At 34.5% G+C, this 23,839-nt stretch overlaps 1 protein-coding gene across 1 annotated transcript in view; it reads right to left on the bottom strand.

Moving 5' to 3' along the window:
- Positions 1-19,531, bottom strand: part of GLRA3 (glycine receptor alpha 3) — a 193,075-nt gene extending 173,544 nt beyond the window's left edge. The window contains exon 1 of the mRNA XM_032855758.1: positions 19,050-19,531. Coding sequence (XP_032711649.1) covers positions 19,050-19,120 — 71 coding nt within the window. The 5' untranslated portion in view covers positions 19,121-19,531. The remainder of the gene's footprint in view (positions 1-19,049) is intronic.
- Between the last annotated feature and the right edge of the window lie 4,308 nt (positions 19,532-23,839).

Raw genomic sequence — 23,839 nt, 5'->3', positions numbered from 1 at the left:
GATGGATTCCTTTCTCACATTGAGGTCTTTCTTCCATTTGGAGTCTACTTTCATGTGTGGTGTAAGGAAATGGTCCAGTTTCATTTTTCTTCATGTGGCTGTCCAATTTTCCCAACACCATTTGTTGAAGAGGCTGTCTTTTTTCCATTGGACATTCTTTCCTGCTTTGTCGAAGATTAGTTGACCATAGAGTTGAGGGTCTATTTCTGGGCTCTCTATTCTGTTCCATTGATCTATGTGTCTGTTTTGTTTCAGTACTATACCTTCTTGATGATGACATCTTTGTAATAGAGCTTGAAGTCTGGTGCTAGTTATATTCTTAATCTTTATAGTAACATACAGCAGGAAACATGTTGTCAATATTACCTTTTCTTTTTTTCTTTTCTTTTTATGTTTATTTATCTGAGCGAGAAAGAGAGAGGGAGAGAGAGATGGAGGGAGGATGGGGGAGGGGAAGAGGGAGAAAGAAACTCAAGCAGAGCCCTCACTGAGCAGGGAAACCAATGTGAGATTCAATCTCACGATCCTGAAATTACAACCTGAGCCAAAACCAAGAGTTGGTTGCTTAACTAACTGAGCCACCCAGGTGCCCCCAATATCTCCTTTTCTTTCACAAATCAGTGAAATAGCACTTAGTTTCTCAAAAGAAATCACCAACAATAAAATGTTTCTCATAAATATTGTTGTCCTTTTCTTCCTTCTGAGAGGAATATTCCTTAATTTATTTTTTTCTGACTTATTCAAAAAGACTTTCTCCCTTAACCTCCCTCTAGACCACAATCTCTATGGAGTGTCTTTTGAAATTCTCTTATTCTCGTTGTCTTCACACACCAACACCCCCACCCTCATACCTAGTATGCACAAAGTTCACTACCTCTAATTATTTTTTTTCAATTTAAAAATGATAAAGTTATTTTCCTCTGTCTCTGGAGTATAGTGTATTCTTGGATAATAAACTTAATAAAAACACTGAGATTTCAAAAAAATCAAAATTAGAAAGGTAAAATCTTAGAATAATAAACTTTACATTTCTTTCAGTCAGAAAATGGTCAGGGGACTCTAGAAGTCATAATAGTAATCATTCAAAATCCAAAATATTCCTGATCACATGTTTGCCTGCCTTATGGAATTTTATCAATCCTTTTGCTTAAATGGTGCGTTCTCTACATTGCTTTTCTTTGCTTACCTGACCTGGAAATGATCCTTCCTCCACCAAATTCTTACAGATCATTTGGTTCTATCAGTCACTGGTTTCCATTGTTGATTAGTGATGCTACCTGTCAAGGTCCCTCTCTACTAGCTAGTGTCTGCCTATGTCATATAACTCATATCATTGGAACTCATCTCATAGCACTAATATACTACTTCACTATAATTTCTAGAGTTCTTCTAGAGTTCAGTTTGACAGAATTCAACCTGATAAATTTGTTTCTTATATTCCAAATATACCTCAACCAGTTTAACTTATTAAAAGATCACCAGTTTCCTTTAAAAAAAAAGATTTTATTTATTTATTTGACAGAGAGAGACACAGTGAGAGAGGGAACACAAGCAGGGGCAGTGGAAGAGGGAGAAGCACACTTCCTGCTTAACAGGGAGCCTGATGCGGTGCTTGATCCCAGGACCCTGGGATCATGACCTGAGCCAAAGGCTGAGGCTTAATGACTGAGCCACCCAGATGTGTCAAGATTACCGGTTTCAGAGCCATTTTTCCAGTGATAATTTGAAAGTGATTACATCAAATTGATGGAGGAAGTTTTTTTTTTTTTTGATGGAGAAAGTCTTAAGAATTGCTCTTCTTCTATGGGGTGCCTACGTGGCTTAGTCAGTTGAGTATTTGACTCATGGTTTCAGCTCAGGTCATGATCTCAGAGTCATGAGATCGAGCCTCCCGAGTTCAAGCCTGCTGTTGGGCTCCTTGCTCAGCACAGAGTCGGTTTATGATTCTTTCCCCCTCCCTCTCCTTCACCCTCTGTTCCTTCCCCTATTTGTACTGTCTCTCTAAAATAAAAAATAAAATAAAATAAAAAGAATTGCTTCTCTTCTGAATCTTATTTGTTAAAATACTTCTTAGACTTTTAAAATACACAGAAAGCTTGTTTAAAAAAAACTATAAATTTCATTTAATTTAATATATGTTCACTATACAAAAAAATCATAAGAAAATATAAAAATAAGAATAAGATATCTTAGGAACACCTGGGTGGCTGAGTTGGTTAAATCCGACTCTTGATTTCTGCTCAGGCCACAGTCTCAGGATAATAAGATGAAGCCTGGCATGGGGCTCCATGCTGGGCATGAAGCATGCTTAAGATCATCTTTCCTTCTCCTTCTGCTCCTCTGTCCCATCCCCACCCCAGTTGCATGCACACATATGCACACACGTTCACTCTCTCTGGGAAAAAAAAAAAAAAAATGGAAAAAGAGAAAGCATCTTAATCCTACCACCCAGGGATGAGTGATACAGAAATCATCCTCTTACCTGAGATTTTAACTGAGTTACAGATTTTTTATGAAGGAAACAATATAGCAGAAGTAGCACTGCTTTATTTTGAGCCCTCTTCTTTCTATTTTCAACTAATTGTGCTTGCATCCGTGCCTCCTAGTGAGACACATTCTTTTAAATCCCCAAATCAATAACATTCAGGATATAAAAGCATATTTTAAAGCAGCAATCTCTGGAGTCTCTGACTCTAAGAGATATACAGAGACTATTAACTTGGAATCATACTAAGTTTCTTTTCCTGAATAATACTGAATCAGCAGAGCATGGAGTTATTCAGGTTTTGGTAGGTATTCCCATTTGTGTGACTGCAAACATTTATGTTAATGTCACCTTTCAGTGGATGGTGTTCTGACTTAAGCATATTGAAGGTAGATTGGACATTTTTCCTCCTGTGGTACAGGGAGCCTCTTATTTGCCTGACAATTACATCCCCATAATGGGGGATGAAATGGCACAGAACAAAGGGGAGATTCAAACAGCAAGGCAAAAAGAATTTATAATTGGAAGTGGTAAGGAAAGGTAAACATAGCAATGAGCATAGTGCTATTCAGTTTCCCTTAGAAAATTTGACTTCCACCAAGGTTTGTTGTTGCTTTCACCAAGATTTTTATTGGACTATATTCTTTTTAAAAATTGAAAGAAGAGATGAGGAAGATAAAATCACTAGTGTTAACATGAAAGTTAAAGCTAATGCACAGCTGAGGTTTGTCGCTCTCTGACTCTCTTGTCTGCTCTTCCTGCCTCACCTCTGTCTCCCCCTCCCCCCTTCCTCCCTTCTTTGTATATGCCTAAGCTATTTTGGGAAATGTGTTTATGGTTTCCCAGGAAACAAAAGGATTTTAAAACCCTCTAGATTATAGAAGTTATTTCCTGTGGCAGTAAGAGCATATATTTTCTTTAATCAAGCATAAGACAATCCTGAGAGACAACGCTTTACAGGAAAATAGCTAGCCACATTGGAGATATAAAAGAAACAGTTCAGAGTTGTGAGTGCAAAATGTACGTCAACATTGCCAGACCTGGTGTTCATGTGTAGAAGTATGAGAACAAAGACTACAGTTTTGAAAGTGGGTTTCATTCTTGTATTTTTTGATGAAAATATCAACAAATAAAACTTCCTATGACTCTGAATGAGTTGCATTTCAGGAGTGATGTGATCATTTCTTTTTCTACTTTAAAATAGTCTCAACTGCAGAGCTCACTTGGAAAAATAAGCAGTTAATTTGAATTAGGTGAGGTAGGTTCTACCTCTGGCTTTGCCACATCAATCCATGCTGTCTGAATAACGACCATGTCTCTAGACTTCCTCCCCCTAGGGCATCTGCTGCAAAGGGCTGAGTGGTATGCTCTCACACAACCAGAACACAACCGTGCCAGGGTACCAGAAGGAATGGAGACTCGGCTCTATTCTCTTTGGTAACTGGGAAGTCAGCCTAAACTTGTTCACTTCATTGTTTATCTTTATCTCAGTGGATGACCTTGCCTCCTACTTCAAAGAGATAATTGAGCATTCAGCTGCTGAATTATGAAATCGCAATTCCCATATCGACAGCTTGCTGTATGCTGCATCTATTTTAACCTTCTATCTAGTCACAGAGAGAGACCTGGTACACCTCTGGTTCAAAAGCTGTCCTCAACTATGGCGCTTCCTTTTCATTTTCTCAGTGACTGCCCCTTCTGTTTTGTACTCCTCCTCTTCCTAAAGCAATTCCTAACTCTTTCCTTCCAGACATAAACAAGCTTAAATCTCCTGCCATTTAAATAACAAAAAGGAACAAATCAACATGTGCGCATCTCAACTGTGTCCACTCTGACTTCGCCTTCCAGTAGCCTCTTAGAAAAAAATAATCTGTATTTATCTTTTTCTTTAGGTCATCAATCAATGTTATGCGATCATATTTGTACACATATATTAGTACTCAAAATTCACTTGAAAAGGCTACCATTAATCTTCCATATTTCTTTTTGTCTTTATGACATTTGACGTTATTGATCATTCTTTCCTTTCTAAAACTCTTCCATTAGGTTCTGTGACGTGCTCACTGTTAATTCTCCTTTTCTCTTACCTGCCTTTTTTTTTTTTTTTGCCAGTACTTCTCCTTATGCCCATCCTTTAGATGATGTTCTTAAAATAGTGCTTTTCAAACCTAAATGTACTTATGAATCATCTGGTGGGTATAATAAAATGCAGATTCAGATTCAGTAAGTCTATGGTTGAATTCAGACCCTGCATGGGGTCTCTCAGGTGACATCGTGCTGGTTAAAGGACCACATTTTGAGTAGTGATGCCCTAGGCAGGGAAGCACTTTTCCACATCTGCATGTTCCCGTGATTAGAGGTGTGCTGTGCTGTTCACAGCTCAGCCTGAAGTCTGTAAGATGGGATCTGGGGCAGTAGAAGCTGGATGACAGTCACCAGGCTTGTTTGCTTACTCCAAAGGGATGAAACATCGGTGTGTGTTCACCTATCCTAAGCCCTGTTCCAAAATGCTAATCATCCAAGCTGATCTATGCCCAGGTCCTACACTCCCTGCACTGTGCTGCAGTGTTTCATTAGCTGGATATCTTAGAGGTATCACATTCACTATACCTATCTGGAACTTATATTAGGATACTTTTCTACATGGCTGTTCCTCTTTTCTTATGTTCTATTTGTGTCATGGCAGTATTGTTCACCTATGATGATGAGAATTATCCTAGACACTTCTTTTTCCTCACTTCCAATTAGTAGACACTTTTTTTCCTTTCTTTTTCTTTTTGTCACTTCTTATATCTGCTCTTTTCTCTCCATTTTTAGGATGTTTTATTGCATTGACTAAGAACTATTTCCTTGAGGCTAGTTTTGCCCCGCTCCACCATCAATATCCTTTCTTCTGAGTTCTCCACCTTACTTCATAAGTGATATTTCTGAAACACAATCTGATTGTGCTCCTTTCCTACTTAGAGTAGTTCCCTTTTGCTTCAGTTAAAGAATGGGTTCCATAGGCAGAATGCAAAATGTAATCTGGAGCTTCTGGATTTCCCTCAAATGGTCCTTCACAGAAGTTAAACTTGCCACTTCTATTTACAACTTAGTAGCCAGAACACAGGACACACACACCTGCCAGGGAAACTGGGAAATCTGTAACTTTGCGGAAGTGTCTTTAAACAGAAGCCTCTTTCTCTTTTCTGATAACTGGAAAATAACGATGATGACTGGATGAGAATATCTAGTTTGGATGTCAAGGAAGAAACCTCATTTTAGGGGTGACAAAACAACAAGGTAAACTCCCATTCTAGACCTGGCTTGCTCACTTCCGTAGTTGTTCTTTTTCTTTTTCTTTTTCTTTTCTTTTCTTTTTTTTTTTTTTAATTTTGGAAGGAAAAATAAAATCTCTCTTAAGCCAGTATTACTGTGTACTTCTGTCACTCACAAATGTGAGGCTAGTCTGAACTAACAATAGCAATAAAGGATGGATCTGTTCATCCCTTGTTGATTTTCCTGCCACTCAACACCTCTCACATCTACCACTACAGTGGATTCTAAGGGGAAAAATAGGCCACTAATATTAAATGAAGTGAGAAATTATAGCTGTAATGCTTGGTACATATTTTCTGTTTCAGGAGAAACTATCACTTTTCTGACTATGTTAGTTTAAAAAATTTGTACTGTGTAGATGGATACAGCTCTACACATTACATTTTTAAAGTAGAATATTAAAAGCACTTAGTCCATAAAAAGGTCACTCAGCCCTTCAAAAACAGGACTGTGACCTGACCCTGAGTCCTCTTTCTCCAACTTTCTTCTTGTTTTCACATGTGTGCACAAATGCGTGCACAGAGAAGATAGAATGCAAGAAAAGCTAATTTAGAAAACATCTAAAATAGAGTAGGTATTTCCTATAGAGGTATACATCTTATCTTCTTTTTACTATTTTTTGCGTTTGAATTTTTATTTACTCTAGGAATTTGTATTGTTTTTTCATATCAATTAGACTTTTCCAATGTAATCTTTGCTGTTTGTTGATATATATGATAACTATGCACATACACACAGAGAATGGTACACACTTTGGCTTTTTGAAGTAGAGCAAAATTTTAAGTCCACATGTTATTATTTAGAAGGACATATTTAGGCTACACATAAAATTTAATTCTCTACTATAGTCTCAGGAGGAACGAGCTAAGGTCTGCAGCAGAGTCAGTGTCTTTGATGGTTTTCATCTAAGATTCACCAGAAGAAAGAGATACAATAATTTTAGGGATTTAAAAGAAGGAAAAAAAAAAAAAAAGGATTTCACAATCTTTTAAAGTGGTTTAAGGCTGTTACAAAGAAACAACATAAAGTAGATGGCAGAAAACTAATAATTTTATCCACATAATGGTTTCCTATCTGTATTCTTCCCAATAAATAAAATAAGAAACTAGTTTAGAACACAGGAGATTCATTTATTCTTACCATGAGGTGGGATCTACTGTACAAAGTTGGGTGAGTATTTTAATAAGGATAAGTCTCTTCCTAAAAAGGAATAATGTAAGAACTGGTGGAAAATATTATATAATGCAAATTAGAATGTTTTATAATTTTGTGATAGAAAGAAATGTGTAGAGATAGATTATTTTTAAGTATTGAAGGTCAAGATTTGATGACATATGCCACTCTTCCTTCCCTTGTCAGGAATGCAACCATTTGTTTATAGAACTGTGAAGTCATAAGTCTCTTCTTTTCTTGGATTTTTGTTTATTGGATTTTTATTTAACCTGCTAGTAATTAAATGTCAGTCTTTAGACTTCTGATACACAAAATAAACACATTTAAATAATATAAATCAACAAAAGTAGAGTATACTGACGTCAACAGAACAAGCAGATATAAAATACCTCACTCAAATATTTTGTTCCCTCAATCAAATGATGACAGTGAAAAATTATGTTTAAAAATAGAGAAATATTATTTGGATAAACATTTGCTGATGTTCCTACAATAGTCATATAGATTTTTCCCTATAAAATGAGTCCTAAAACAACTTTAGCATAGATTTATTAGAAAAGAAAACTTTGGGTTCCCCTGGTCGAACTATCACTATGAAGTTTGCAATATCCTCCATTTCACATGGAAGTTGGCCTGTTGCCTCTGCCAGCAATTACTTTTCCTGTCTCAAATGATCGCTCTTTTCTGCCTGTTCAAATTCTGTCAACTTCTTAGGATCCATTTAAATTCCTTTCATTTTCATAAAGAATTTCTACTCCTTTCCATTCCCCACCCCCCCCCAAAAAAAGATGTTTTCTCACTATTTACAATTGTTACTATTTGGGTAGTTGTTCAAGACGACCTTTTCTACAATTGCCTGCAAAAAAGGAATCATTGTTGAACCACACTTTATAGAGTTCCTTGGGCCTAAAATATTAAAAGAATGTGAATAAACAGATTAAAAAGCAAAAGCAATAATTTTTTGTTACCAGTGGTCTCGATTTATCTAGAGAACTGGAATATTGTCAGTTTGATACCAGAACAGTGATAGATATAATAACGGAAATGGAAACACAAAACCTTGAGAACATGCATTGTTCGCTTGATTACTATGTAGGATGTTAATTTAATTATGTTTTCTCTTTCCAGTGCAGAGATATTATAAAACGTAAATAATTGAAAGTTACATATTGGAACACTGGGTGGCTCAGTCGGTTAAGTGTCTGCCTTGGGCTCAGGTCATGGTCTCAGGGTCCTGGGATGGAGATCTGCATTGGGCTCCCTGCCCAGTGGAGTGCCTGCTTCTCCCTCTCCCTCTGCCTGCCACTCTGCCTACTTGTGCTCTCTCTCTCTCTGTCAAATAAATAAATAAAATATTTTTAAATTTTTTTTAAAAAAGTAATATATTGATATAAAGATATATGTATTTTATATGTATATATATACATATACATGAACATTTCTATATACATTAAATAGTTATTTTAATAATTATTATTAACCATTATATACAACCATTATTATATGAAGTGTTATTTCCATTTCTCCAACGTTTAAAAAAGAAGCTATCACAACATGAACGTTCAGTACTTCTTTATTTAGTAGAAATAGGGACAGATCCCAAATAGGAATAACTGAGGCTTTAAATGAGTAGTTGAGAAAATGAAAAAATATAGATGATTTTTTTCCTAAGACTTTTTCTGTAAAAGAGAGATAAGAGGTGAGTGGGTAAATATATTACCACAGAAAAATAAAGTTAGGAATAAAGAAAAAACAAAGCATCACATCGCTCACCAAATTTTCTCCTGAGTGCTAGAAGCAAAGAAAGTCAACATATTATTTTTAGTTGTGCCAAGAAAGAGTTACATTTTTGGAATTGTCAATCCATTTTTAGAAGTAAAAACCATGCCTCATTCCAGAAATGAGTGAACACTTTCATTGTGCTAGACACTCTTTCAAGACCTAGAGCTAGAACTAGACATCCATTACTGTACTGCCCTGAAGGACTTCACAGCTCAAACTAGAGGTGGTATTCTGGTGATTACCACCACCACCAGGCCATCAACATCTGTGCAACAAAAGCACTAAGTGCTTGGGAGCACAGAGGAGGTAGCTTCATCTAGACCTGGAGAAGATCAGACATGGAGTCTTCGAGAAGGTGAAGTGAGTTGAGGAGAAATTAGCCAAACAGATGGAACTCACATTTTCTTCCCAGTCATTTGATGGAGGGCCTTTGAGTGGTCATTTTGTTGAGGTTCATTTCACCTATCTTCTCCCAGGTCCCCACCTTAAAGTATTGTATGGACAGTCTGAACCCCCAAACAACAAAAATGATGCCAACAACAATAACAATAGGACAAACTGTTTTCTGATTATTTGCTCACACTCACGAACCATTAAGAACAACTTACTTTCTTTTCTTTTAGTAGCATTTTACTTGTTACTACAGCTTTCTGACAATTAGTATTTATTTTTAGTAGTAGTACATTCTCAGCTTTTTATACATATCCCTAACTCCTGTATTGGAGAATATCCAGAGCTAACATAGGTATTAATAGTTGATATCCTGTTTTAGGAACAATTAGAAATTTAACTTTAGCAAGAAATGGGAACTTTTTCATTTATCTAACATCAGTAACAAAAGAAAGTCAACAGAGTCTAAATCATAGAAAAGTAAACTTTAAATGATAATAATGTCTAGATTAACTCTCCTAAAATGTTCCCATCTATTTCATACAACAGTATTAGCTATAGTCATCATGTTGTATATTATATCTCTAATGGATGATTATCTTTTGGGGGGGGGGGATTGGAAAAAAAACTTAAAAAAAAAAATGCTTGATTCAGGCCACCTGGGTGGCTCAGTGGGTTAAGCCTCTGCCTTTGGCTCAGGTCTTGATCTCAGGATCCTGGGATCAAGCCCCGCATCGGGCTCTCTGCTCAGCAGGGAGCCTGCTTCCCCCCGCTCTCTCTGCCTGCCTCTCTGCCTACTTGTGATCTCTGTCTGTCAAATAAATAAATAATATCTTTTTTAAAAAATGCTTGATTTTTAAAAAAAAATTTAACACAGCCACCTAGATGTCCTTATTTATTTTTAATTGAAGTATAGACCATACACAATGTTACATTAGTTTCAGGTGTAAAACATAGTGATTTGACATATGTTATGCTATGTTCACCACAAGCGTCATTATTATCTATCACCCCGTAATGCTTTATAGTACTATAGACTGTATTCCCTCTGCTCTACCTTTTATCCCTGTGACTTTTTCATCCCATAACTGGAAACCTGTATCTCCCACTCCTCTTCACCCATTTTACTCATCCTCCTACCTTGATACACAAAATAATTTTAAATGAACTAAGATATCCACTATCCAAGGGAACTCAAGTTGAATCATTGTATAATATGAAGAATCATTTTATGATATGAACCACTATTTTTAAGGAGTTTTTTAGCTTACAGATGTATTTTTTTTGCTTTTCTTAAAATTTTTTGCTTTTCTTAAAATTATATATATTTTGCTTTTCTTAAAATTATATATATTTTTTCAGTGATTCATCAGTCTTATATAATACCCAGGGTTAATTACATGACATGTGCTCTTTAATGTCCGTTGTCCAGTTACCCCATACTCCAAGGGAGATGAACCGTAAGAGACTCTTAATCATAGGAAACAAAGTGAGCATTGCTGCAGGGTAGGGGTTCCAAGATTATTTTTATAAGAGTTGAATGAAATTATGAAAGCTATCTAACCATGGTGTTAGTAGGAGCAGTAGTGATTTGAAATTTATTGCTGAAATCCTAGTGGTTTTGGGGATCCATATGTATTTGTGGAAAAAGATATTGCTAAAGTACTCTAATGACTTAAGGATTAACTTATGTTACAGTGTGTCAGCAGAGAAATGACATTAACTATGTGTTCATTTTACAAAGTTGCAAAGCCCTAATAAGGTCCAAACAAGTAAATATTCCCTCTATTGCTTTATTTTTAGGTCATGATCCAAAATAGTAGAACTACACAACTCTAGTCTAAGCAGCATCATGAAAAAGTAGCAACCATTACACGATGCATTCTCAGTAGGGGTGAGTGGAGTGGGTGGAAGTTTTATATTGGGGGTAAAACCTCCTATTCTTTCAAGTGTAAAGCCACTACATATAATTTTATATATCTATAAAATTATGGTACACACATACCCCATATACCACATATCACACATGCTGTACATGAGCAAATATATAGCATACTGTGGTATTACACTTCCATGAAGACAATTAGAAAAAAAGTCTAAAAATATCTTTAAAAGTTTCCTTAGAAGGCAAAAATGGAAAAAGAAAAGTTGAGAAATAATGTATTATACAATACAAATTTTAGTTTCTCATGGTGATAATGAGAAGCAGATATATTACTTTTCCATTAAATGCTGCTAGAGTAATAACTGAGATTAGCTTGATCTCATATATTTTATGAGATCTTGAACACAGACTCCCCTTTTGCTCCAAGTAGTAACACAGAATTCAGCAGAATTCAAATCTAAGGTCACAGGTAGGTAGACAGATGTGACAGGTAGATGTTACCTCAGTGCTTACTTGCTGCTTACTGAGCATCAACTTCAAGCATGTATGACACTGAATTAAGTATTATACAGGTAAAATAAACATCAGAAATAATCCTATCATCATAGGACTTACAATTAAGAGGGGAGAGAAGACTTGTATGAAAATCGAAAACATACACATGCCCTCGTTAGTGGTACATTGTTAAAAGCTGAAGTTCTGTTTCCCCAGCACTTCACACATTGCCTGGAAAGGAACCATTGCTCTGTAAATTTTTACAAAGTTATAGAGAAATTCAGGTAGAATGCCACAGTCACTCTGAAACTGGAGAATCCAAGCTTTATTCATGGATTAACTGCACAGAAAAGGTTATCAGTTCAAACCATGCCCAAATAAAATACACGTTCCATGAGCAATAGGGTCATTGTCAGTGTAGAAAAAAGTATAAAACACAAGTGGAAAATACAGAGACAAATATTTTTGGTGGCATGTATAGGGGGGAAATTTTTACTTTGACCAGGAGAAAATAGAATGACATTTTTAGTAAAACTAATCAATAAAATTCTATTAAAATCATTTGATAAACATTTTTCTTCTGGGAGTAAAGGCATCCTTATTGTTAGAAATTTTAAAGTTTATAGGATGACTACCTATTAGAGATTTTTTAAAAAAATTATTTATTTGTCAGAGAGAGAGAGAGAGAGCACACAGTCAGGGAGAGTGACAGGCAGAGGCAGAGGGAGAAGCAGGCTCCTTGCCGAGCAAGAAGTCTGATGTAGGACTCAATCCCAGAACGGTGGGATCATGACCTGAGCCAAAGGCAGCTGCTTAACCAACTGAGCCACCCAGGCATCCCTGTTAGAGATATTTTTGAGAGATTTTCAAATTTAGTTAAGATACTGGATGAACCAGTTACCTTTAATGTAAGTCCAATCATCCTATAGTGGTAATGGTTGTGTAGCAGAAATACCTGTGTTTAGCGGCAATTTTTTAAAAAGATTTCCTTTATTTGAGAGAGAGAGAGAAAGAGTGAGAGAACACAGATGGTGGAGAGGGAGAAGTAGGCTCTCTGATGAACATGGATCCCCATGTGGGACTCAATCCCAGGACCCTGGGACCATGACATGAACCAAAGGCAACCATTTAACTGACCGAGCTACTCAGGCGCCCCATTTAGCAATAATTTCGAATTGGTTATGGCAAATGTTTGATGCACTCATAGAGAATTCTTCATCACTTGCCTTGAAAGTTATTCCATTCAATAAATTGTTTCCAGAGGATATTAATAACCTTTATATTTTATGCTCTTCTTACTTGTACCACTAAAGTTACTGCTTTTGTGGATCAAGTTGTCCTAGAGGTACTGGTAATACTTTCTCCTAAAAGTATTTCTAGTATGGAGATTATGAAAGAGTTTCAGAAATGCACTATAATGAGGCTTTTTTTTTAAACATTGTTTACTTTTCTGACATCTGAGAATTTCAAACTTAGTTTCCTTAAAATGCCTTAAAATGTGAGGCGCCTGGGTGGCTTAGTGGGTTAAGCCTCTGCCTTCTGCTCAGGTCCTGGTTTCAGGGTCCTGGGATCAAGCCCTGCATCCAGCTTTCTGCTTAGTGGGGAGTCTGCTTCCCCCTCTCTCTCTGCCTGCCTCTCTGCCTACTTGTGATCTCTCTCTCTCTTTCTGTCAAATAAATAAATAATCTTTTTAAAAATGCCTTAAAATGTGTTTGCCTGCAGTTAGAATAGCTTTGTCTTCTGCAGCTGAATAGCTCGTCCTATTCACATGCCTCTGTTTGTTGCAAACAGTTGATCCTGTGTTGGAACTCCTGCCTTCACTCCAGAACCAGTTCTCTGAAGATGATTCATATGTCTCTTCTCCTGACCCACTTCCCCAAGCAAAACAAAGCTACAACAATACCATTCTCCTAGTGGAAAGACAAACAATCCACATTTCCATATAGACATCTACCTACAGATGAATTTATTTTCAATAAATACTGTTAACCACTATGAAGATAATCATATGCAGAAGAGTAAGAGACATGTTTGCTGAGAGAATGAAAGATCTATTATGTATCATTCATGAAGTAAGGAAAAGTAAAAGATGTGCTTTCTCAAAATGATTTCCTAAAAATCTCCTGAGAAAACTAAGTGGGTATAATGTATCATCTGTGATTGTAAAATTATGAGATTAGTTGAAATTAGAGCATTGGAAGGTTCTATAGAAAAGTTTTAGAAAGATATATACTGTTGATATGAGCAGGTCTCTAGGATCAACTGTATAAAACTATGAAAAATGTGTGACTTTGTCACTTATAATCAGTTTTCACCTCTGGCTTAACTCAGCGGTCTCTGTGTATACTTCTCTGTGCCCTACTTTATAATGTTTTTCCCTATTGCATATACATATTTATTCTTTCCTCTTTGCAAACAATATTATCATCTTCATAACATTTTGATTGTTAAATCTATTGTCCAGGCATCAATTCTGCATCCCCAGCTGATGGCAGGATACCAAGATCTACAGCTAGCATCTCAAACTCAAATATCCTAAAACATATTCAGTGTTTTCTTTTTTTCCAAAAATCAAAATCCTCTATTTGGTTTTCTTTCTTTAAGCAGATCATATTGTGATGAAGATTTCAAACATGGTTTTCAAATTCTAAAACAAAGAGATATCCTTTTCTTGTAGTTAAGCCATTATTGTTTCTTTATATAGTTCTTACTATTACTAATTATTTTTTATTACTAATTGTTATTAGCAATTTTATTGAGATATTTTGAGTCAAGTTTAAAAACCATTCCTATGACAACTATACAGTTATAAGTAAATTATTTGCTTCTAAGTTTTATTCATATTCTATTGTGAAAGGAAGCTGCTATTTCTCTATATTTCTGCAGGTTTTTTATTGTAGCCAGCTTAGTAGTTGTTGCTAGTAGACTATGAATGTAAACCATAAATCAGAATTTCTTCACTGAATTTGACTATCACCACTCCTTAAAGCATATTATATACCCATTATCATTTCCTTGGTGTCTCACTTCTGCCCAGTGAACAAGTATCTTAACAAGATACAGCACAAGTACCAAGCCTTCTACATAGTTCCCCTACCTCACCTTTCTAAAACATTGCTGTTTGTGTTTTTCTTTTGTTATTTGGTCCTTTGTATTTTCTTCCCTTTTGTGCTTTAAGTTCCATGATGGGAAAGGTGGTAGCTCCCAATCAGCCAGATTGTACCTAGCACAAAAATTTGTGCACAGAATTTGGTTATCTGGTTGAATTGTTTAACATTACACATTAAATACATATTTGTTAATTGACTTGTCTCAGTACATGACTGTAGTTAAGGGAGGAAAACATATGTAGCATAGGAAATATTTTGCAAGCTGTTTTCTGAATCTGCAGGGCAATTTGCCTGAGGCACTAACCAGAGAACTGGGCCATGATCCTTCTACACTTGGGAAATGCATGATTATTTATAGACATAAAGGTAAGGAGCATATATTATGTGTAGCATAATTTTAAAAAATTATATAGAATCTTATTACTGTACCTGCATATAAGAAATCTTTGTGGTAAAAGTTTACTCTTTGAAGTACATTTTTCTTTAGTATCTTACATAAGAAAATAAAGCCAACATTAAAAAGGATTTTTTCCCATGCTCCAAAACATACCAAAAGCAAAAACAAAAAATTCTATGTCAAAATGTTTTTCTTAGGCTTCAAAGTAAACTAAGAAAGCATTTTATTTGTGATTATCATGAAGTCAAAAATTCACACATTTGATTTTTGACAGAGTGTACCATAATTTATTCAAATAAAAAGTCTGTGTTGGTATCAAATCATAAAGATGAAAAATAAAATTGTATTTTTTGAAAATAATCAATTTAAATGAAATATTTTTGGAAGTTCTCCTGTTTTTAGAATTTGCTCTGCAAGCTCCTTATAATCACCACTTATCTGCATTTCAAAGAAGGCTGGACACTGGTGTTTTGTTCTTTATTTTATTAGTATGAGGACTAGAACCCAAAAGCCTAGAAAGATTGTTTCAGAAAACAGGAATATCTGAGCAAAGTGTGAAACTTTTTAAAAAGTTTACTACTAGGAAATTCAGATTTTTTTCTTCTGTTTACACCATTTTCTCACTTATATGTTTTAAATAATTATCTTTTTTTTAAATAATTCCTCTTCAAAAAATGTATTTTTTAAACTCTTGATATAATCTGGTAATGAATACTCCTAATTGTATTATAGAAGTAAGTATTTTTGTTCTGCTTTTTTGCCTTAGTAAAACTCATTTACTAAAAAGTAGAAATTATGCCAAGATAAAAAATTTAAAATAACACCTGTGGGCCTGCAATAATAGTCTAAGACAATGCTAGAAATGTTTATAGTAATATTCACTTAACAAACTTTGTACTAATAATAACAACGGAAACCCTCAGACATTGCTGAGAGAAGTATCAATAGATACAACTACTGGAAAATTTGCAATATCTCATAAAACTAAACATATTCATGCCCATCCTATGATCCAGAAATTCCTCTCCTAGAGAAAGTCTCAAGCCCAACCCATACTATCCCCAAAATGTATGTATTCACATGTATTCATACATACTCACAAAAAAGACTTGTGTAAGGATGTTCATGGCCACAGTAGCCAATATCTAAAAGTATCCTTCATAGGACACTGGATAAAGTAATATCTTCATGTAATGGAATACTATACAGCAACAAGAATAAGCAAACTATTGCTATATGCACTAATATGGACAAATCACATAAATTTAATGCTCAAAAAGATAAAGCAGACACAAATAACTATTTTATATAAAGTTCAAAAGCAGAAAAACATATTCATTATTGTATAAGTCAAGATGGTGATTATCTTTGGGCAAAGTTGTACCTGGGAAAGGTATGGCAGTAGGTGGGTGAGTGTGTTTGTGATATTGACAATTCTTCTTATTTTATTTTTTCCAACAGAGTACTTATCTTTATGTGTCTGGCTTATTTCACTAAGGATAATGTCCTCAAAATCCCATCTATGTTGTGGCATACTACAGAATTTCCTTCTTTTTAAAAGCTGAATTGTATTCCCTTGTATTTATACACCACATTTTTTTTATCCATTCACCTGTCAGTGGATATTTGATGTTTTCACAACTTAGCTATTGTGAACAGTGCTGAAATAAACATGGAATTACTATTATCAAGATCCTGACTTTAATTCATTTAGATAAATAGCCAGAATTGGGACTACCAAATCATATGATAGTTCTTTTTTAGTTTCTCTTCACATGAGTGTGTTATCTTTGTGAAACTTTAGATAGGAACTTATTATTTTTTACTTTTCTGTGTGTATATCTCACTAAGGTTTTTAAAAATCTTTAAAACCTATCAAAAGAACCTTGTACTAATAAATTATTTAATTAAAAATATTTGAGGTTTCCAGTTGAGTTCTTGCCTCCAAATTGCCCTAAAAGAATATTTTTAAACCAAAAAACTATATTCATAAATTAATATCAAATGCTTTTTTGTCTTTATTTTTACTTTATGTTTCCTTTTTCCTCAATAAATAAATAAATTAAAAAATAGATTTAATGAATGGAGAATAGTTTTCATAACGACATTTATTTTACAAAATATTTCCAGTAGAGGGAGCATCACCTTTTTTTAACTATAAGAAATTTTATTTTAAGAACCATCAATGAAAATAAATATATTTATATTTTTAAATATAATTAAAGTTCTTCATTGAGAGATGAATTACTCTCATCTAAGACCAGTCTAAGAGAAAAATTGTATTCAATTAATCAAAGAAGAAGAAAAACCTGATGATAAAGAATATATATACCATACAAACTTCTATAATGGGTGTGTGTGGTTTTCAGAGGATTACATCTTTGGATTATTCATAGAAAGCATTTTTTCACAATTATTTAATATTAATGAAGATAAATTCTTATAATTATGATCATCAATTTGAAATAAAATTTTTGTGAATTTCAATAAAACTAGACAAATATCAAAGGATGTACTAATGAAGATTATATATCTAAGAATAATACTTATAACAAATATCATGGTGAATTACCATTATACAAATTTGATTTTATTGACCAAAATGGTTTAGTTACTGATATTAAACTTCCTAAATCTGTCAACTAAGTTACTTCGATTTCCTTGAAAAAAAAAGCCATATCATCATCTAAAATACTAAAAAATAATTATAGTAAAATGATCCATTTCACTTATAACATGAATTTTGTGCTCCTTTTCATGAAATTTTTGTAAATATAAAATCTCTACTCTCTTTGTTTTAATCACCATATATAAAATTTGTGACAATTGCAGTTACAAAAGTTTACAGTCATATTAAGATATTTTTCACTGAAAATATCCTAGTTTACAGTGGTTCAACCCTGTACTTTGGAAAAAAAAATTCAAAATTATAATAACCTTCACAATTAGTTGCTGTTCCTACAGGTATATCAAAATAACATAACTTCCTGTAAGGCAGTTTTTATGACATACACTATGTTTTCTAAGGTGTCCAAAGATGAAAAATTGACATTGCAACCCAGAAGACAATATTTACATACTTAAAATAGAAATTAATGTACAGCAACTTACTTACTCTAATTATTTGATTTCAATCTTTTTGAAAAGCTTATGGGCCATAAAATTGGAAATCTTAGGATAATTGTAATGGTAAAGTAAAATTTACATTGGTGATTCAAAAGTCTATATAAGCATAATCTTGCATCTATATTGTTTGATTAAGAATAAGGGTTAAATTATCTGATCTTTTGACTAGACTCTATTTTTAAAAAAATTAATAAAAAAGGAAATCCCACCAAATATGATTGGACATGATAAGAAATTTATATGTCATAGAACAATTTTGTTCTTCAATAGATTTCTTATAATATCACTTTTTCCAAAAAGATTATTCTTGACATAGAACACATCTAATGATTTATTTATGATTTTGTTCTAATCTGTTACCTGAACTAAGCTCTTTAGACATGGTACTTACAAGGCCTTAAGTGTTATTTATTTAACTTAACCTCTGGATATACCAACAATGATCAGAATTTCTCTAATCAGTACATGCTTATGTTCCAGATATTTTCCTACTTAAAAATATTTATTTCTAATTACTAAATGTTTTATAACTTTCAGAAAAAAAGAAACACTCAGAATTTTTATTTCACGTAGAAAAAAGAAACTCTAAAAGCAATTTGAGAAAGAAAAGCTAGGTTTGCGAAATAATTTTTCTAGGGTAATCTCAGCTGCAAATAATACGAGGCCAGTTACTAAAAAGCTCTAATTAGCGAAAACAGAACAATGTAACATGTTTTTAGAGGTCTTGATAGACTGCTGGACAGTTTTAGATAGAAAACAATGCAATTTATGGAATACTTTCAACAAGTCAATTTCTAATTGCATTCCTGACTTCACCAATAACAAGTGGTTGCAACCTAGTGCACAAGCTTAAACAGTTCTTCAACTGGTAAATACAAGAGGACTCACCTGAGTAACAGTGTTGCTTCCCAAAAGTAAAATCCCGAAACTAATGTCCGAAAGTGTCTCACGTGGGCCATGATACGGAGAGATTTTCACGATCCTGAAATTAGTCTTATCCAAGGCATGGGGGATGAGAAAGCCAGGAACGAAAATGTGCAATCTAACTCCGTGTGGTGTTGCAGACGAACGCCTGGGAAGCTTCAGCACCGTAGACAGCTCCCCGCAGTCAGTAAAAGACCTTTTCTTTCAAACACTTAAAATTCCCTTTCGACCCCTGCTCTCAGCATGGAGCAGAAGGAAAAATTCTCGGGGTACAAATGTGCAGGTGACTTATACAGTGAACGCGGAATAAGGGGTGAGATGAAATGTCTGAAGTGCCTAGGTTCTGGGCAACAGTTCACTGAAGCTTTAGCGGCAAAGAAAGATTGCTTGTCCTTCCCTGACTCAGACACTGGAGAAAGAATAGCAGCAACAGCGGGGACAAGGATGCTTCTGCACCTGCTCCAAGCGCCACTCGACGAATCCCACTCTCCACCTTTGAGTAAAACCCGTCACAGCTAGCGCGGCAAAGGGAAGCGGGGGCGGAGCCAGACGACAGTGTTCTGTCTGCCAATCACGACCGCACAGCGGGACAGAGTGGCAGGCCACTCACGACCGTAGGCGGTGCTTAATACTTTACCCTTTAAAAAAAGCGGTGAATAACTGGTGCAGAGCCTTAGCTGTGACTGGAGGGAGTTGGGGGAAGAAAGCTTCAGGACTCAGCATTGGAAGAGCCAGCAGCTTTTGTGAATTAGGTAGCAGAATAGCGCTGGAGAGACACTTTACTGTTCCCTTTCAGGAAAAGGCACAATTTAGGAACAAAAGGTCCCTTCAGATGTGACCCCATGTCTTTGACCTTAAATGCAGGAGTCAACAGTAAACCCAGACCTTTAGAAAGGGCTAGGGAGGAGCAGAAAAAATGTACACGAACATCAATGAAACAGGAGAATCAGCTGTTTCTAGAATTCTCATAACTCTGGCTAGCTTCCTTCTGGCCAGGACGCATTGTTGACTAGAGTAAGTTGAGTTTCTTTCAGTTCTAGTAAGGGTTCTAAAAGGATGAAGGTGGGAAATCTTAAGAGATGAGTACTAGAGACACAGTGGTACCCACCATTTTTTTTCTTACACGTTTTCTGTATCTTAACAGTAAGTTCAAGTGAAGAGGACAAATACATCTTCTATCATTCATCTCTCTCCCCTCTCTCACCCTCCCTCTCTCCCAGCAACAACCTCCCCAACAATGTACACTGGAATTTGGATTTAAGACTAGAAATGAAAAGTGTGTGTAGGTTGTATGCATGCTTATTCATGTATCTCCAAATGAAATTTAAAAAGATTAAAACCTATGCTATTAGATCTTTATAGTAGCTTTTATTTACTATCAACCAAGATTAAAATTTTCACTACTTGAATTTTAGCTTCTCCCTAAAACTCTCTTACCTATTTATTCTGAAAGCCTACTTTAATCACTTAACTTTCTCAATGACTAAACTATATGCCAAAAATGTCTTCTTAGTCTTTCACACAAACATTTTCTTGTTAATTAAATTCCAGCACCAATTGACATATTGACCACCTTGTAATTCTTTATTTAACTGGAAAAGTGTAAGTTATTACCTTCTCACCCTCTTAAATGAGGGCACTGAAAAAAATCTCTTTTTATTCCTTAGTAGACAAGGTTATTTGTCCACTAATAACAAATAACTATTTGTTATTAGTGGACAAATAACAAATTTGTTACTTTTTATAACAAAGAAGTAAGAAGAAAGAATTTTTAGATTTATTTTTATGTATTATTACTATATGTCTCTTTTTGCACTTAATTTTCTTATTTAAATTACAAACTTCCAGAAGTCTCATAAGAATTATCACTGGTTCTACCCATGAATATTTGCACCCAGGGAAGATTCATACAGTTTTAGTCAACTCAGTTTTTCAATCAACCTTTTGAAAACTCATTAAGAACAAATACTTTTTAGTTGGTCATTCTCTGAATGGCAAGAATTCTTTTAAAAACACAATGTAGTCAATGAAACAAAACTTATTATATTTCAAGAAGGCTTGGATTCCTTGCCTTGCTTCACAATACCTAACTGGTAGTATTTTTGGAAAAGTAATCTACTTTTAAGAATATCTTTATGTAACATATTTTTAAAAATATATTTATTAAGGCAATTAAGTTAAATTACTTCTGAGATTCATTCTCACATGAAAAGGAAACAACCAATGGACGTTTATTTAAGTGAACAAATTAATGCATAATATTTAAAAGTCTGAATTTACATTAATCTGTATAGTTAGGTTACATGACAGGATAAGTTTAGCTATTTCATCTCATTAATAACATGAAAGCATATAAATATTATAGTTAATCAAATTAATAGATATACTCAATCAGTTTTGGGGTATAAATGTCATGTAAGAGAATGGTAATATGAAATCCCCATATTACTGGTTTTTCATAGCACCATTATTATTTCCTTCAAATTATATATGAAAAGTTATGATCCTCATCATTTATTTGTTTGACTTTTCCAAGGCAGTGAGGATAATGGCCATTATTTAGCACAGAACCTAACATATAGTAGATACTCAATAGTCATTGAATGTATTAATAATCATATTAGAAATGCAATATATATTTTTTGGATTAGATTTGTGAATTTGTTACAAAGCATTGGGTACTAGGTTAATTTTGATTAAATAAATCAGAAATTAATCAAAGAGTGGGTGGTAGTGCTTTGTTTCTTAATTTAACATTTAATGATTAATTTTCCAGGGCTTCCTGTCTAGGAATTTTAATGTTGTTTGCTTTTAATTTCTGTAAGATCAAAATGAATATCATGCATCTACGTATTTGTGACAACTATTCTTATAAATTTTATCCTTTTAAGAATAATAGTCCTGATTGGCTGAGTAGGTGAATGAAAGTGTTTTTGAGAAAAAGGCCATTCTATGGCTGATGACTAACTGACCAACCCATTTATATAAAATTAAGCTGGATTCTGACTTGGTCAAATCTCTTCTCTTCTCCTCATTGCCTTTATTATTTCTTGAACTAATGGATTATATTTTATATTATATAAGATATGAGATTTCAGAACTGAATGAGATATTAATCTTCATCAGACTTTATACTTTCCTTTCACAAAAGAGGTAATTGTAACCTGAAGTGGTTAGGTGATGGTTACAAGCCCTCATATTCAACAAGTTGAAAATATCAAACCCACTGGATGGCTCAGTGGGTTAAGCCTCTGCCTTCAGCTCAGGTCATGGTCCCAGAGTCCTGGGATCGAGCCCTGCATCAGGCTCTCTGCTCAGTGGGGAGTCTGCTTCCCACCCCCCTCTGCCTACTTGAGATCTCTGTCTGTCAAATAAGTAAATAAATAAATAAATCTTTAAAAAAAAAAGAAAATATCAAACTTGAATTTGGTGTCACTAGTTCAGTGTCTAGCATTTTGTATTCTCCCCCTACACTGTCTTTAATATTTCTACTAGTGTCTCAAACTATATGCATATTGACTAACCTACAGATAAGTCCAGTCAATTTCAGTCCAGTGATAAAACTTTCCTTATATGCTCAGTTATTAATACCTATGATCTAAAACATATTATTTTATACATAAAATAATATGATTTGCAATTTAGTAAAAGACTTATTTATTAAAGTCAATGTAGTATGTGGTTAAAAATAGTTTATTGAGGGGCACCTGGGTGGCTTAGTGGGCTAGGCCTTTGCCTTCAGCTCAGGTCATGATCTTGGGGTCCTGGGATCGAGCCCCTCATCAGGCTCCCTTCTCAGTGGGGAGCCTGCTTCCCCTTCTCTCTCTGCCTGCCTCTCTTCCTACTTGTGATCTCTCTCTCTCTCTGTCAAATAAATAAGTAAAATCTTTTTTAAAAAGTTACAAAAAGTAATGTCATTTTTAGAATAATTAGAATATTCATATTTTTGAATTAATATTCTGGGAAAGTTGAAAGTCTTAATTTGTTTTGGTCTTTTTTTTACTTTTATTTAGAGAAAATTGACAAATAAAATAATACTATATTTAAAGGATAAAACATAATGATTTGATATACGTGTATACACTCTGAAAAGATTTTCCTACCTGAATTAAATAGCACATATTTACCTTTCTAATTTTCCCTTTTTGTTCAAATTAATCAACATATGATGTACTATTTGTTTCAGAAGTACAAGTCTGTGATTCATCAGTCTTATATAATACTCAGTGCTCATTACAACATATACCCTCACCAATGTCCATCACACATTACCCCACCCCTCCAGCAGCCCCCCCCCCCCAGTTTGTTTCCTATGATTAAGAGTCTCTTATGGTTTGTCTCCCTCTCTGGTTTCGTCTTATTTCATTTTTTTCCTCTCTGCCTTGCTTCCTAAATTCCACATATCAGTGAGATCATATGATAACTATCTCTGATTGAAGAAAGTCCTAATTTAGGTGTCAATCAGAAAGTTGCTTATTCAATACAAATCAGATAGAGGAGAATTAATCTTATTGCAGATGTAGATAATGTCACCAAGTATGTGAACATAGTGAATTTATCTTTTGTATAGGGATCTGCCTAATATGAAACAAACTACAATAATCATGACATGTTAGCTGATCAGGTGCCTCTTTTAGGAATAGTGGTGGAAATATCTAATAATTTATCTCCTTTTTCTTGTCCAGGATTCAGAATTTCTCACATGAATCTCAGCAACAGCCTCCTAATTGTTTCTCCTGCTTGCTCTGTTATTC

This window comes from Lontra canadensis, unplaced genomic scaffold, assembly GCF_010015895.1.
Source record: "Lontra canadensis isolate GAN:19392208 unplaced genomic scaffold, GSC_riverotter_1.0 scaffold10, whole genome shotgun sequence".
NCBI lineage: Eukaryota > Metazoa > Chordata > Mammalia > Carnivora > Mustelidae > Lontra > Lontra canadensis.
The sequence above is the reverse complement of the archived record's forward strand: the minus strand, read 5'-3'. Positions and strand labels throughout refer to the sequence as shown.